Raw genomic sequence first — 16,677 nt, 5'->3', positions numbered from 1 at the left:
TTCTGTCTCAATGCTTGCTGATTTTTGAGCTGCAGCCCACTACCTTCCCCACTGATGGATCCCGTTTGCTTATGTTATCATGCTGCTGTCAGGAAGAGCAAGAGAGTGGGGTACGGCTGTGTGGGACAGCAGAGCCCTTTTTTGCCACACGTTTAAGGACTTTTGTGAGGAGATGAGAAGAGTCTTTGACCGTTCCCAGCAGGGGCGAGAGGCAGCAAGGGAGATGTTGCGAGTTTGTCAGGGTAACCGTTCTATTTCGGACTACGCCATTCATTTCCGCACACTAGCCACCACCACCAATTGGAATTCGGCGGCCCAATCTGACATGTTCCTGTACGGGCTTAGCGAAGAGGTTAAGGATGAACTAGCCACCCGCAACCTGCCTGCTGGCTTCCAAGAGCTGGTCGATTTGGCCATTAAGATTGACAGCCGCATAAAACAGCGTCAGCAGGAGCGTGATGTCCGGGGGATCACGAAGAACCACCAGGGGGCGTCTGACCTCTTCCCAGCCAGCACCCAGATCTCCTTCCCCGAGTCCTCAGTCACCCCCATCCAGCCCAACGGAGCTCATGCAGATTGATCGTACCCGTCTGTCTCCTTCGGAAAGAAGGAGGAGAGTCAGTACCAACTCCTGTCTGTCTTATGGTCAGGCTGGTCACTATGTATCTACCTGTCCCCGTAAAAGCCAACGCTCGCTCATAAATAGGGGACTACGGGCGAGCAGTACTTCCTTCCTTCAGTTCCCCATCACTCGAACCCTCTACCTGCTTTTACACTGGCTGAAGGGAGGAGATGCACCGTTTTAGTTTTTATCGACTCTGGGGCTGAGGGAAATTTTATCAGTTCCAGTTTTGCGGACAATCTCGGGATGCCACGCTCCTGTCTGAAGCAAACCCTGGAGGCCAGCGGCTTAACTGGAGTGAAACTTGCCATGGTTACCCACTCTACCGTGCCACCTAGGGGCTGTCTGTATTCCCTGTCTCCACCTGAAAGGGAAGCGATGGACGAGTATATCCAGGAGGCCTTGGCTGCAGGAATTATCCATCCCACTTCCTCCCCAGCAGGCATAGGGTTCTTCTTTGTAGCCAAGAAGGTCGGGTCCCTGCATCCTTGCCTGGACTATAGAGGTCTCAATGAGGTCACCATTAAGAACCGCTATCCTCTTCCTCTTATGTCATCTGAATTTGAATTGCTCCAGACTGCAATACCTCGTTGATTGGGAGGGCTATGGCCCCGAAGAGAGATATTGGGATCCCGCTCGAGATATCCTGGATCCCTCTCTCATTAAGGACTTTCATAGGAGCCATCCCGTACCAGAAAGAAGGGCATCTGCAGTTTGTGTTTTGGACTTTGTCTGCTCTTGGACCCGATTTTTTGCCTAGGTGCTCTGGATTGTCTGCCCTCGCCTGACTGCCGTTCCTGGTAAGACCTCTGCCTGCTATTTGGATTCATGCCTGCCTTCTGTTTTTGAAAGACTGTTGCCTTTGTGCTCCCTAATAATCCTGGTGAAATAGTATTCATTGGTCTGCACTTAAGTCCCGCCGAAACCCAACAGGGTTACACAGGAGTGGACACTGACCGATGGAGATCTCAGAATTGTACAGTGAACTTGCCAACAACATTCCCCATAATCATTCTGATACGTGTGAATTTCATCGTAGAAGGGCTCTGTAGCAGTGAGAGTGGAGAAGCCAGGGAAGAAGGAGTAACTCATTCCCCAGGATCTATCTCTCGGTACAGCAGCAACCTATCTAGCAGTTCTCTCTACCCAAGGATGAATGCATCAAGGAACCATTGAATTGACCATGATGAACAGCTGATGGTCTAGCATGTTGATTAGCTTGATGAAAGAGTAAGTGGATCTCTCACGAGCACAACAGATGGCTGTCAGCATTTGTGGGAAGCCAGTGATTCCAGCAAATCCCAGTGCTCAAAGCTTCCTCACTGGAATAAAAGCAGATAATGACAGCCTGCCACGAATCATCCTTGTGTGATCTCTTTAATGCATCTTCCTCATCTTGAAAGTGCGGTCTCCATAGTCTTTTGATGAGTTCCTATCTCACCAAGATGGTTATGTTGGCTGCAAAGGGATAAGCCCAATTTCCTCAGTGGGATTCTTCCCACTTAATTCTGGAAATATTTATTTATTTAGTGATATTGCGGAGTAGGCACTTCTTGCCCTTTGAGTCATGCCACCCCAGTAACCCTGACAAACCCCAATTAACCTAGCCTAATCATGGGACAACTTGCAATGACCAATTAACCTACCTGGTATGTATTTGTACTGTGGGAGGACCCGGAGAAAACCCATGCATTCCACAGGCAGGATGTACAAAGTCTCCTTACAGAGCGGCACTGGAATTGAACTCCAACCTCCAGAAGGCCCTGCGCTGTAACAGCATTGCGTTAACTGCTACGCTGCCGTTGTGCCCTCAGAATCTCTCAGAATGTTGCACCCTCAGCTAGTGGGGCTTATGCTGGTTAAGCTCCAGCTACATAGGTAATTCAGCATGTTTCAACTAATGTCAACTTCAGTGAAGGGGACTGGTATCCCAGAGATAAAGGTTTTCGATATTGTGCAGTCTGATAGTCAACAAGCTAAGCAGACAAGCATTAACCGCACAGAAAACTGATATGCACTCTTTCACATTCCACAGAAAATGATTCATAGGCTTTGCTCCCTCTTTCCCTGCTGTAAATCCACTTTGTTGTCTACCCTCTTGAGCCTATATTCAGTCTTTTCTGTCCATCCTTAAATTTCCCACTACCCTTCTTCTGATCAGCCAAGGGTAACAGCAATAGTTTCAGTGGGTAGCATTCATTACAAGTAGTCTCATCATATTGTGCCTGCTGAATCCCAATAGATTTACTACATTTGGGCAATTACCTTGGGATATCTTGGAACATCTCGTTGTGGTGTCAATTTTATAGGATCCTCCATGAATGTATGCTTACAAGGTGTGTTTGACCTGGCAGAAATAAAATTTAATAGAATTAGAAAACCTCAGCTGTGGTCCAGTGTGTTGTTAACTCTGGCTCGATGTAAGCATCCTTCTTTCCAAGTCAAAGTTTGTAGATTCAAATCCCATTCCAGAAACATGTAGACTGAGACTCCTATGTCGTACTGTGGGAGCACTACACTGGTGTGGGTTTCATCCTTTGGATTTCATTGGTGGATGCACAAGGTCTCATATCATTGTCTGAAGATGATTCGTGGAGTTCTCTGGAGCAAGCTTAATTTGTAGCCCATTGTCACATTTTGTAGTGTTACTGCAATTAGTTTTTGCCCCCCCCCCAATAATCATTCAGAATCAGAATTAGGTTTATTATCATTGACATATATCGTTAAATGTTGTGCAGTGCAATATGTAAAAATTACTGCAAGTCCCAATAAGAAACATAAATAAACAAGTAAATAAATAGCGTGAAAAGAAAGCAAAATAGTGAGGCAATGTTCATGGACCATTCAGAAATCTGATGATGAATAAATTGGAATGCAATCATTGACGTCTCTCACCTGTTTCCCAAAGACAATTCATCTTTAAGAGTCTTCAAATCATTCTTACACTTCTCTATCTCTACCACCTTTAATCCTTCCACTGGAAATGAAAAGAAAGTAAAAATTAGCATATTAAAAGGTGCAGCCAAAAGATTTGAACCCAAACATTTTTCAAGATTATTTCCGGAGAAGATGGTGCCAGCAAACAAAACGACATCCTTCCGATAGTTCACGAAATTACTTTTTTCACTTCTTTTTCTTTCAAATGTGGTTCTGCTACAATTGGAGCCTTTAATCTACATTTTGTTGCTGTGTTTTCAGGCCGACTGAACAATCTGGCACTTTGCTACCTCCAAACGAGTTTGGCAAGGCTTCGAGCAAAGCGTTGTGGCCTGGAAGCAAAGAAACCTGGAGATGGGGCATGAGCCTATGATCAACTCCATTTCTCATGGATTTCACTGATTAAAACATCGAGGAAGATTGAATTCATCAAGACGAGTGAGTGTTCAGCCTCTTGCTCACTGCTGCCAGAGGAAGGAGTCTGTGTGTGGTGGTCTCTCCCTCGCCCTCTCGTCCACTGCACCCAGAGGAAGGTCCTTGTGTTTGAATGGTCCCTCTCTCCCTCTTGCTCAATGCTGCCGCAGTCCTGGGTCTTGGGGAAAGGTTCAATCAGTGCAGTTTGTAGATTGGACTCTAGTTCATTCATGTTTTGACGAGTTTCTGGTCACTCCTTTGTGTTGCTATTTTGTGCAATTTTGATCAGGGCAGACTGGCTCTGCAGCCTAAAGTTAGCGAACAGCACAGTGCTAGATTGAACCGAGCAGAACTGAATATGCCTGGATTGGTTCAATAATTTGTGGTTTGGTGTTTTCTATTGTGTTTTTCACTCACTTTTTTGCTATTTGCACGATTTGTTCTTTTTTTTTGCGCATTGGGGGTTCGATGTTTTTCTTTGAATGGGTTCCACGGCATTCTTTTTTAGTTTTGTGGCTGTCTGCGGAAAGACAAACCTCATGGTTGTATACTGCATAGACACTTTGATAATAAGTGCACTTTGAATCTTTGAATTAAGCTTTGTCATAACTTTCTTGGGGAACCCACAGCTAAACTTCTAACTGGCAGTGCTCCAGAATCCATGGGTGGAAAGGCATCTTCACCCTCATCTACAGGCTAAAAGGAGAAGTGGAAGAAGAAGAAGTCTCTCTGTTTAATGTGGATTATAAAATTTGGTCCAAGGACATTACTGGCGAGTTAAATGTGCTCTGGAGCTGGTGATCCCGGATCAGATTAGTCCCATACTTGGTGGAGAAGGTTTCTGATTGCCTTGCACTGCTTGAGATATAGTTAATTATGTATAGATTGGTAGGCAGGTGGGGTTGGGTTGAAGACCTTATTAATCATCTTGGACCAGGAGGTGGTTTTTGATGGACTATCCCATTTGCACATAATGGGGTCTGAGATGGAAATCTGCAATTAGAAATGATTGTTCTCTGCAAATAATAGTGGCACAGTCCTAATTAATGGGTGGTAATTGTAAATTTTTTTTTCAAATCTGATTAGGCGAGGCTGCTCTCTTCTAAGCCCTGGTTACATAGTATCAACACGTTTGCCAAATTCAGCAGACAGGATGCAGGCATTTGAAGTAATTCCAGGAAATGGAGACTCTCGGGTCAAATTTATCCTGTTTATTGATGACATCTTCCAAGAGGACCACAACCTCATTGTTAGGTTTGGAGGTTTGTGTGCCTCAATGACCCAGAGAGCTATGTTGGCTGGAGTCAGGGCTTTATACTTTTGCTCTTGGTAGGGTCACTCATCAAAAAAGTCAAAGGGTAGAAGCCAGAGTAAGAGTGGTCCACCAGTCTTCCAGATTTGGGGATTCACTTCAGGGCAAACAACTCCGACTGGTAAAACAGAATTATTGCAGAGACAGCAGTGAAGAACCCTTCTGCATCTGAGTGCAATGGTATTCCTGAATCTCCATCCAGGACTTGCATGACTGAAAGTCATGAAAACCAAAAGAAAGGAAGCCCTGAACACTGCCAGAGATGGAGGACCTTCATTGCTGCCTGAAATGCCAGCAATGTAATGGGAAGTATGTATTAATAACATAGTTACCTCCTCCTCAGACACAAAATCTGCCCACAGACTGATGTGTGTCTGTGACCAATCCGAACTGCCCTCAGGGGCCAGAATGGATCACAATGAAAGTGAGGCCTTGTTCTTTGGCAGCTGGCCTCCACCATTGTGTTAGATCATCTAAAGGTGCTAGGACTAGAGTTCAGAAGGGCCAGTGATTTTACTGAGAACCAGGTGGCATACATAGCCAAAGTGAAGCAGAATCAGATTGTGGGACCAGCGCTACCTACGGATTGCAGTAAAGACCCCGATCATCAGGAGTGAGGTGCTTCAGTTGTTACTCTGTGAGATGCATGTGGGGCCATAACCTAGATCCTGCACTGTACTAGCGACCAAAGCTGGTTCACGCTTGTAGAAGCATTCACAAACCTCCAGAGAAAGATGGGAAAACTGCACCCATCATGACTTATTCTATGTGTGGCTGGATCTAGGTGCATATCAACTCTGGATATGCAAGTACCAAGTGTCACTACCAACTGGAGTGTTGTACTGCTGTTGAAGGCTGGACCTGGCAATGTTGCCATCAAATGTTCCATTCACTTGGACCTGGTCATAACAACAGTCTCTTGTAGAAAGATTTGTACAGAGAAACACCTTTGACCACAGGCCAATTGTCAACAAGGCATGTCCTCAAGGCCCCATAAGATAATGAGAATGATGATTCCTATGCAAGCAGACTGTAAAATCATTAGGTAGAATGCCTCATTAACAAGACTTAGAAACAAGCTACAACACCTTGCTTGACTGCTGTTGATCCTTCATGCACAGTCAAGGGTCTCACACTGTCAATTAACTCCTGCTGGAATATTTCTAAGATAATCTGTAAAGAGTTACAATGGTACTTGTCATGGCTCATCCCAAGCTACTGTGTTCCTTGTACTGTGCTTTGTGGGGAGTTCCCAACAAGCACAAAAAGTCAGACTTGACTATTGTTGGGGATCTCAATGAAACCTAGCTGGAGAGGATGTGGAGAGGATGTTTCCTTTACTGGGGAAGCCTAGGACCAGAGGGCACAGCTACAAGGACATCCCTTTAGAACAGAAATGTGGAGGAATTTTGTTAGTCAGAGGGTGGTGAATTTGTGTAATGTATTGCCCCAGATGGCTGTGGGGGTCAAGTTACTGGGTGTACTTAAAAGCGGAGGTTGATAGGTTCTTGGTTAGTAAGGGTGACAAAGATTACAGGGAGAAGGTAGAAGAATGGGGTTGAGAGGGATAATAAATCGGCCATGATGGAATAGTGGCGCAGACTCGATGGGCTGAATGGCCCAGTTCTGCTCCTATATGTTATGGCCTTACAGAAGATTAGTGCAAACTGAAACGTCTTCTAATCTGCCCAAAACTTAGTCTTCAAGATCAAAGGACTGTCCATGACAGAATATCTTAAAGTGACCTGCTAAGATTCAGGATTATATGCCAACAGGTGTGGTGAGGTGGGTGCAGTAGCTACAATGATTCTACGGGGAAAGGTTACACATAGGGCATTACCACCACTACATGAACAAACCGATGGATTGTTTGATTAAAGGAAAAGTTTGTCCTGCTGATATAATGTTAATCTGTTAAGTAAATCAATTAATCTGATGAGGTGTCTCAGATTGCTTCTCTCGCCGAAGATGCTGCATGACCTGTTGTGTGTTTCCAGCATTTTCTGTTTTTATTTCAGATTTCTAGTGTTAGCAGTCTTTCTGATTTTCAAGTGGAAAGATCTTCCTTGCACTGTGAGTGGAGACATCAGTACTGTAATTATATAAATTTTATTAACAAGCAAGACAGCAGAGGAGGTGGAGAAACCTTGGAGATCCAGTGGCAATATTGCATCTTGTTTTGGACTCAATCAACCTCTTGTCTCCCTGATAGGAGTAATCACAAATAATCTACTGTAAACTCGAATAATCCAGTATCCAATTGTCTGGTACATGGCTCCACCATTGGTCTGGAATGTGAGCCAGGGTCAAGAGTGCAAGCAGAATATGTACCCAGAGCCAGTTTTCCAGTAAAGGATTATGATTGAATGCAACAGTTGTATTTGATTTTCCTTAATCTTAACCTGATTTCTAAATGCTTTAGAGGGATGTTATTGAGTTGAGTTGAAACTCTTGTGACTCTCTCATCTGGCAGCAATGTAAACAGGAGTTTTATGAAACAGCTGTGGTTGCAGTGTTTGGAACAATTATATTTTGTTTGTAGCCCTGTGGATTTTAATGCAAGTTATAGCCTGGCCAACAACTATGATAACCACAGCAACCATGTAAGCCATTATATTTGGCTAATGCAGAGCAGCTTCACAATTTCACAGCCTACCTTAGATTGAGAGAAATGCCCACCAAAAAAAAGCTTTCACTCTCATGGCTGGAAATCGGTTAGCTTAGCACTTGTTTATTTCAAAGGCATGTGAACAATTTTTCCCAGGTTACATTACCTTGGTTATTGTTTCATAGAATGTTTACAACCCTGGAAACTATTCAGCCCATTGAATCTCTTGTGACCATATGTAAGAGTGATCTAGCTTGTCCCTCTTGTCAAGACCCTGCAGGTACTTTCCCATCAGATAACTACCCAGCTCTCTGGAATGCCACAATTGAATCTGCCTTCACTATTACCTGCAATACATTCCAGGTTCTAAATAAATCTATTTGTAAAAAAAATAGATTTTCAGCTTGCTATTTTCAAAGCCTTCACTTATTTTCTAAAGTGTGGTGCCCAGATAAGACCTTCCATTTGAGGCCAATCCAATGTTTATATCATAAAGGTTCGTCATGACTGCCTTGCTCTTGCACTCTCCATTTATAAAGCCTATGGGTCCAATACCTTATTAACCATTTTTACTACATGAAATAAGACCCATTTCAGGAAAGTGGACCAGGCAATTTTGTGGAAATTAGTGTTCAGATGTGCAGCTAATGACAACCCTGGTCACTCGCAGACCCCAGTTAGCTTGGATTGGCAACAACATCTTCCCAATCTCCATCAGCACAGGTGCACCACAAGGCTGTGTACTTTGCCCTCTGCTCTACCTGCTTTATACTTATCACTGTGAGGCTAAGCTCAGCTCCAATGCCATGCTTAAATTTGCTGAACACCACTGTTGTTGGCCGAATCAAAGGTGGTGCTGAATCAGCATATTGGAGGGAAAATGAATATCTAGCCGAGTGGTGCACAACAACCTCTCATTCAAGGTCAGCAAGACCAAAGAGCTGTTTATTGACGACAGGAGGAGGAAATCGGAGATCCATGAGCCAGTCCTCATCAGGGGATCAGAGGGGGAGAGGGTCCGTAACTTTAAATTCCTCAGCGTTATCATTTCAGACGATCTGTCGGGGCACAGCATACAAGTGCCATGACAAAGAAGGCACGTGGTGCCTCTACATTCTTAGAAGTTTGCAAAGATTTGGCATGTCACCTAAAACTTTGACAAACTTTTGTAAATACACAGTACTGACTGATTGAATCACAGCCTGGTATGGAAACACCAATGTCCTCGAACAGAAAAGCCTGCAAAAGGTAGTGGATACAGCACAGCCTGTTACAGGTAAAGTCTCCCCACCACTGAGCACATCTACAAGGAGCACTGTTGCATGAAATCAGCATCCATCAAGGACCCCCACCATCCGGTCCATACTCACTTCTCGCTGCTGCCATTGGGAAGGAGGCACTGGAGCCTTGGATCACATACCACCAGCTTCAGGAACAGATATTACCCCTCAACCACCAGGCTCGTGAGCCAGAGTGGATAATGTCACTCACTCCAAAACTGAATTGATTCCACAAGCTAGAGACTCACTTTCAAGAGCTCCACAACTCATATTCTCAGTATTTATTATTAATTTTTTTCCTCTCTTTTTGTATTTGCACAATTTGCTGTTTTTTGCACATTGGTTATTTTAATCTTCTGCAGTTTTTCATTGAATCAATAGTGCTTCTTTTTATTTACTGTGAATGCCTGCAAGAAAATGAATCTTAGGGTGGTAAATGGTGACATATGTACTTTGAACTTGATACCTTGTTCTGCCCTTGCTGGTATGAAACGGACCTTTTGGGTTCAACCTACAACCTTCATTTACCATCATGGTACAACTACAACTACTCTGTTGCATTTTCTGTTACTTAAAGGAACTTTGAAGCATCAGAACTCACTGTAGGCTGTTCAAATACTCTACAAAGTCTACAGGATGTGTGATTACAGTTAGCATTTAGCTGCTGTGATAGTCAATTGGGTCACAGCACACTGAACAGTTACTGAAAGCATTGTTACAGCAATGACTGGCCACAGCAAGATGGGTCAAGAGCCTCAGCTGAGGAGGCACTTATGGGCCCATCGACAGAGAGTCTGCCCTCAGTTGTCACATTTCCATGCCAGAACCAATCTTGTGTTGTGGTCAAGACCACCTTGACTCAATATCTTCACCTCAGGATCTTTCCAATCGGCAGAAGCAGGTTTCTGCCACATCCCTCAATGTTGACGCAGAGAATTCAGTGGGATTTGCCAGGATGGCTGGCTTCCCTCATATGGCTGGTGCACATGTATTCACAAGGATTCCCATTAAGGTAGTCCTTTATGGACGCATGAGCGCCAAACATGTTTGGGAAATCAGCAATAACACCACCAAATGCCACATCTCCAAGCAACATTTGTGAGAAACATTCTCAGGAGACCAAACTTCCAGATAGGTTGGTCATCCAGAGGGATGTATCCTGAAGGCCATGGGTTGCCCCAACTCCCTAGCCTCTTACATCTGGTCACAGCTCTGCCCCAGCCACTGAATACCACTGCAGTGAAAAAGAAACATACAAGCACCAGAATGTTTGAGGAAAATGGCAGAGGTCTTATAAAACTGCATTTCTGCGGCCTTGCAAGCATCAACTGGGTGGAGATGGTAGTTGGGGGCTGAGAGATGTAACCTTTGGAATACAGTCAGCACATGGCGAGATATCTTGCATGCTCCACGTTGCACAAGATTGCAACGTGAAGCCACCTTCACTGTTGATAACAGCCACAGATTAATCCCGATTGAAGAACATCAAGAGCCTCTCTATGACCTGACATTGGTGTGCAGCTCACTCTGACACATCTTGTGAGGAAATGAAAGTTATTTCTACATTGCTTAAATGAGTGAGGATTGTCATTCTAGGAGGTCACAGCAGATCAACCTCCCACCAGTTTCTTCTTACCACAGCCCGAATTCTGGCCTTCAGGGCACATGGATCTCTGCTCTGGCAATTACCTGCCTGATGGGAATGCCACGTTTCCATGGCTGCAGATTTCAGCTATAATCCACAAGACCATAAGACATAGGAACAGAATCAGGCCATTTGACCCATTGAGTCTGCTCTGCCATTCCATCTCATGGCCGATTTATTATCCCTCTGAACCCCATTTTCCAGCCTTCACCCCGTAACCTTTGATGGCCTTACTAATTAAGAATCTATCATTCTCTGTTTCTTACCTTTCTTACCACTAACTCAACCCACAAGTTAACCTTCAGAGAATCCTGCACAAGGACTCCCAAGTCCCTCTGTACTTAGATTTTTGAATTTTCTCCCCGTTTAGAAAATAGTCTACACCTTTATTCCTTCTATCAAAGTGCATGACTATACACTTCCCTACAATATATTCCATCTGCCACTTCTTTCCCCATTGTCCCAATCTGTTTAGGTCCTTCTGCAGAATCTCTGCTTCCACAATTCCCCCTGCCCTCCACCTATCTTTGTATCATCCGCAGACTTGGCCACAAAGCCATCAATTCCATCATCCAAATCATTTGCATATCATGTGAAAAGAAGCAGTCCCAACACCGATCTCTGCAGAACACCACTAGTCACTGGCAGCCAACCAGAATAGGCCCCCCTTTATTCTCACTGTCTCCCAGGTAGCGTTGCACTAACTGCTACACTACCGCTGGGCCCAAAGCTGTTCTTTTAACCTTAGACTGATTATTGCTTGCCATTTACAGTAAAAACAGAAGACCAGCTCCTGTTTGCAACAAGAAGCTGAACAAAGAATCTTGGTTGGAAGTTCAACTTACTCAAAAACAGCTCTTTGATCTTTAGAAGTTTCAACTGCTGTGTTGGAAAGCTGAGCTTGGCAAAAAAAAAAAAAACAGCCTCCTGGCCCTGGACGGTGAATGCCCATCACACCCTGCAGAACACCACTAGCCGCCAGCAGCCAATTAGAGAAGGCCCCCCTTTATTCCTACTCTTTGCCTTCTGCCAGTCAGTTATCAACGCCTGTACTTTTCCCTCCACACCAAGAATAGTTTATCATGGACAAGTAAATTACCAACCTGCATATTTTTAGGAAGTGGGAAGAAACCCACTTAGAGCAGGAACATGCAAATTCCACACAGACAGCACCCAGGATTACTGAAGCTGAAAGGCAGCAGCTTTACCAGTTATTCCACTGTGCTGCACGTTCTGGGCTTTTCAGCCAAAATACTTTCTACAATTCCACTCATACTCAGGTCAAGGTGCAATAATGAGATATAGGCAAAGGGACCACTTTTTAAGAAACTGAAGTAGAAATGAATTAATTCTTCATAGACTAGGGTTTAAAGCTAAGATCTTCCTCTGCATGATTCAGTAATGTGCTAGTAATCTACTTCACCATTCAACGTTGAATCTAATTCCACAACGCGATCACACTGCAACGCTGTGGAATGGCACATTCCTCATTGAGGCAAAATCCTAGAAAAAGAACATGGAGTTCCTCAGGATGTTCAGAGTCTGGCAAATAGAAGGTGTTACAAGTGAATGCCGATCAAGGCTGACAGTTCACCCCTCCTTTTCAAGGCTCTCTGAACTACAGTTTTGTTTCCCCAAGCATGAATTGGGCTGTTTGACATACAGTGGTGTTATTTTTCTAAAATGGGGAACCTCCAAACATCTGTGGACACAGGTCAGTCCATTGCAAAATATAATCTCCCCTCCGTGAACTTTATCAAAGCTTCCCACTGCCTCAGAAAAGCAGACAAAAATAAAGACCCCTCCCATCCTGGTCATTCTCTCCTCCCACACCTTCCTTTGGCAGATGATACAAAAACTTGAGAACACAAGAACACCTATCCCCACTGTTGTAAGACTATTGAATTGGAACTTTTGTACAATAAAGATGAACTTTGGACTTCACAATCTAGCTCATCATTCCTTTCTACCTTACCTGTCCACCTGCCTTGCACTTTTTTCTGTAACTGTAACACTATTATGTTCAAAATGCTGGTGGAATGCAGCAGGCCAGGCAGCATCCATAGGAAGAAGTACAGTCGACAAGGGTCTTAGCCCAAAACGTCGACTGTACCTCTTCCTGTAGATGCTGCCTGGCCTGCTGCGTTCCACCAGCATTTTGTGTGTTGCTTGAATTTCCAGCATCTGCAGATTTCCTCGCGTTTGCACTCTGTTATGTTATTGCTTCTCCCCTTTCACTATTTGAATGCACTAAAGTTTTGGAATCATCTGTACAGATGGCGTGCAAAACAAAGTTTTTCCACTGTGTCTCAGGACATATAACAATAAAACAATTACCAATTTGGTCCTTCTTGGCCTTTTCAGATACATGACCAACTTCAAGAAATTTTCTAATGAAACATGTGTAGTCCTAACCTCATCCAGGATGGAAAAAGTAGCTTGTTAATTAACTTCAATACCGTAGGTTGACTAAGGAAATATTAACAATTTTAGACTATCACTAATTTTTCTGCTGTAAATATATGCCAATCTTTACATTGAACATTATTTTTTTTTGCCATAACATTCATCATTATCACCACCATTTCACTTTCTATTAAGAAATATGTGGAATCTTACATTCAACTCTCTTCTCCAAAGCTGCCAGTCTACTTGAGATTTCAGTTTTCAGGTCATTGACTTTGAAAATTCTGTAAGAGAGAAAACAATCAATAACTATGGTAAATTGTGAGTATTCACTATGTAATTGAGAGCCTCCTAGACAAAGAACACTGGTGCTCCAGTACATCACACAAAATTCCTCTGGTGCTTTGGATTTGCAAGTGGGAAGGGTGCTCTTCTTTTAACATGGATCACTGAATGGATTGGGAGACACATAATACAAACGTTTGTCGATGTGCAATTAGTGTCCCTTAAACTAGGATGGAAAGGGAAATCATATAACCATTAGCCATTTCCATTTACTGACCCTGGCTGAATATGAACTTGGACATCATAAGGGCAAGAAGAGGCTTCATTGCAGTTGAATAGATTTCTAGTATCACTCTGCAGCTCATACATGAATGGTCACTCACAAACAAGAGAAAATCTGCAGATGCTGGAAATCCAAGTAACACACACAAATTGTTGGAGGAACGCAACAGGCCAGACAGCACCTATGGGGAAAAAGTACAGTCGATATTTTGGGCCAAAACCCTTCGGCGGGACTGGAGAAAAAAAGCTGAGGTGAGATTCGCTAGGGCTATCAGTGTCAGAGAAACCACATGAATTAATCAGCAGCTACAGCGTGAGAAGGCAGTTGAAATTTTAAAAATTACCTTGAAAACTGGTCAGCAACTTGGGTCAGAACATTTTGTAACAAGTCTTCCTCCTCTAGAGGCAAAAAGAAAGTAATGATGTAAATCAGAAGCCATGAAACACTACCGAATCTTTAGTGACATCCACTTTCCAAGGGTTCCTGAGTTTGGCTCACAATGAAGATATGAACAATGGAACTAGAGTGTGGTTGTTGGTGGAGGGACCTTGTTCAGTAATGGTACATCCTGGAATTATCTCTACCTGAAGATGAGCATTGCCTAAGACCTGCTGTATCAACTTATGTTCAATTACCCTTCAGATCTGGATAAACGGCCAGGCTTTCCAAAATGTTCAAATACACTCCAGTAAATAAGTTGAGTCATGGTATCATTGAATGGTTACAACACAGAAGGAAGCCATTTGGCCCAGCGTGTCCATGCTAGCTCTTAACCGGAGTAACTAACTAGTTCCAGCCTCCATACCCCCAGTCCTTTCTCTACAGTGATTTTCCTTCACCATATACAGTGGATTCTGGCTAACTGGGCCACCAGTTAAATGGGGCAGCTATTTATTTGGGTCAACTCTTAAAGAACAAAATTGAATCGAGAAAACTGTCTAGGTTCCCTTTGTTTATTTGGGACATCATGCTGCTTAATTGGGACAGGAGACTTGCCAAACAGTTTCCAAGTAGCATCAGTTGTGTGCACCTTGCTAAGAGCAAACAGCTTTTAAATAGCACCAGTTGTGTGTGTTTGTTCAAAAAGCAATGATTTTTGTCACTGACAGTTGGCAGAAATAAGCAGTGGAACCATTTAGAAATGCTTTGCTCACTGCAGCTTCAAGCATTGAGGCTTGAATAAAAACTGAACCTTCATGTTGAAAGAGCACCTGTACATGCACAATTATCCATTGTCTCAAAGTAAAGGGATGAGCTTTTAATTTAAGTATGTGCTCTGCTGGTGGGAAGGTTTCCAGTTTCCAACTCTTACTTTAAAAATTAGAAAAATACAAGGACATAGGAGAAGGAGTAGGCTAATAGGTAGCTCAAGCCGGCTCCACCGTTAAATATGATCATAGCTAATCTACCTCAGGACTCAGCTCCTCTTTCATCTCAGTTTCCTACAAACCTCAATTCCACAATCTTTCAATTATTCAACTATCTCCAACTTAAATATATCTAATGATCTGGCCTCCACTACCCTCAAGAGCAGAGAACTTCTGAGATTCACCACCTTTTGATAAAAGGAGTTCCAACACACTTCAGCTGCAAGAGAAGGGATAGGTCATTTAAACTATGTCCGCTCATTTGGGAGTGTCCCACTATTGAAAACATCTAGCCTGTCAAGCCTCCTTAAAGTATATGTTTGATTAAGAGCACCTCTCATTCTTCTAAACTCCAGTGAATCCAGAGCCAAACTGTTTAGCCTCTCTTGAGAGGACAATCCTCTCATCCCATGAAATAGCTGTGTGAATCTCTTTTAGACTGCTTCCAGTGCTACCTGATTTGTATTTAGGTCAAGAGACCAAAAATGTGCAGAGTTTGAAAACAGTCCAAGTAAAACAAACTGTCAGACAGATCAGGGATTGTACAATTGCATTCTTTTAGATTTGAGCCGAGACTGAACTCCCTATTCTTATAATGACAAGCTACCATGCCATAGACCATGCCAGCTGTTCAATTGACAAAGTGAATGGTCTGTGGATCACATAACTTCTTTACTTCCTGTTGAATTAGCAGTTCTCATGGCATTACTCAAATTGAATTGGAGGAAATTTTTGAACATATGTTTTTTTAAATAAAAGGATGTGTTAAAGACGACAGGATACTCCTGCTTCCCCAGAATCCACAATACACCTCATCTCTGCCAACGGACACTAACTCCTCTCCATTTTATGTTTATAAACTGCAAACCAATGATTAGATGGAGACAGAAGGAAGCCCTACCTCAAAGCAAGAGATATGATTACTTTATAATTATATTGACAAAGCATACTGATACTTTGAAAGAATAGAACACAATAATACATAAATAAATAATATTCTCTGCATCACAAGTCCTCTCCATCTTCAAACTCATTCGCTTCACCCCTATTTTTCTTAATGTCTCATGCAACTCAGTCAGACGCAGTTTTGACAGTGTATCCACATCCTCTGTTAAATGGAAAATTAGAAAGATTTGCAATCCTCTGAAGAAAATTCTCCTCGGCTATGAGGTAACAGGAAGGATACACCATAAAGCCTTTTACAACATTTATACAGTCTAACTGGAACAATAAGACCCCTTGATCTTCTAAAGGCCACAGACAATGGGTTTATTCACTTGAATCTCTCCTCATTCAGCATCAGACTCATCCAGCAACCAATCTGGTGAACATGGATAAATCTTGTTTCTTGCTATCAGTTGCTCCATTATCCAATAGGGGTTTCAATTAACACAGCTAAAGATCAATACCTGTAAGCTGTCCAGCACTGAGAGGAACCACTCTGTAAGGAGAGCTAGAAAGAAAGAAAGAGAGAGAAAGTAAAATCTGAGATAGCAATAAATTTGCATCAGACTGAGG

The 16,677-nt window shown here is 43.1% G+C and overlaps 1 protein-coding gene across 1 annotated transcript in view; it reads right to left on the bottom strand.

The window, feature by feature from the left end:
- pde9ab (phosphodiesterase 9ab) overlaps positions 1–16,677 on the bottom strand; it is a 107,079-nt gene that overhangs the window by 66,718 nt on the left and 23,684 nt on the right. Inside the window, exons 4-8 of the mRNA XM_063038516.1 lie at positions 16,569–16,612; positions 14,136–14,190; positions 13,438–13,508; positions 3,518–3,599; positions 2,888–2,969 (exon numbers count right to left, since the gene is read on the bottom strand). Coding sequence (XP_062894586.1) covers positions 2,888–2,969; positions 3,518–3,599; positions 13,438–13,508; positions 14,136–14,190; positions 16,569–16,612 — 334 coding nt within the window. The remainder of the gene's footprint in view (positions 1–2,887; positions 2,970–3,517; positions 3,600–13,437; positions 13,509–14,135; positions 14,191–16,568; positions 16,613–16,677) is intronic.

This window comes from Mobula hypostoma, chromosome X2 (genome assembly GCF_963921235.1).
Source record: "Mobula hypostoma chromosome X2, sMobHyp1.1, whole genome shotgun sequence".
Classification (NCBI taxonomy): domain Eukaryota; kingdom Metazoa; phylum Chordata; class Chondrichthyes; order Myliobatiformes; family Myliobatidae; genus Mobula; species Mobula hypostoma.
The sequence above is the reverse complement of the archived record's forward strand: the minus strand, read 5'-3'. Positions and strand labels throughout refer to the sequence as shown.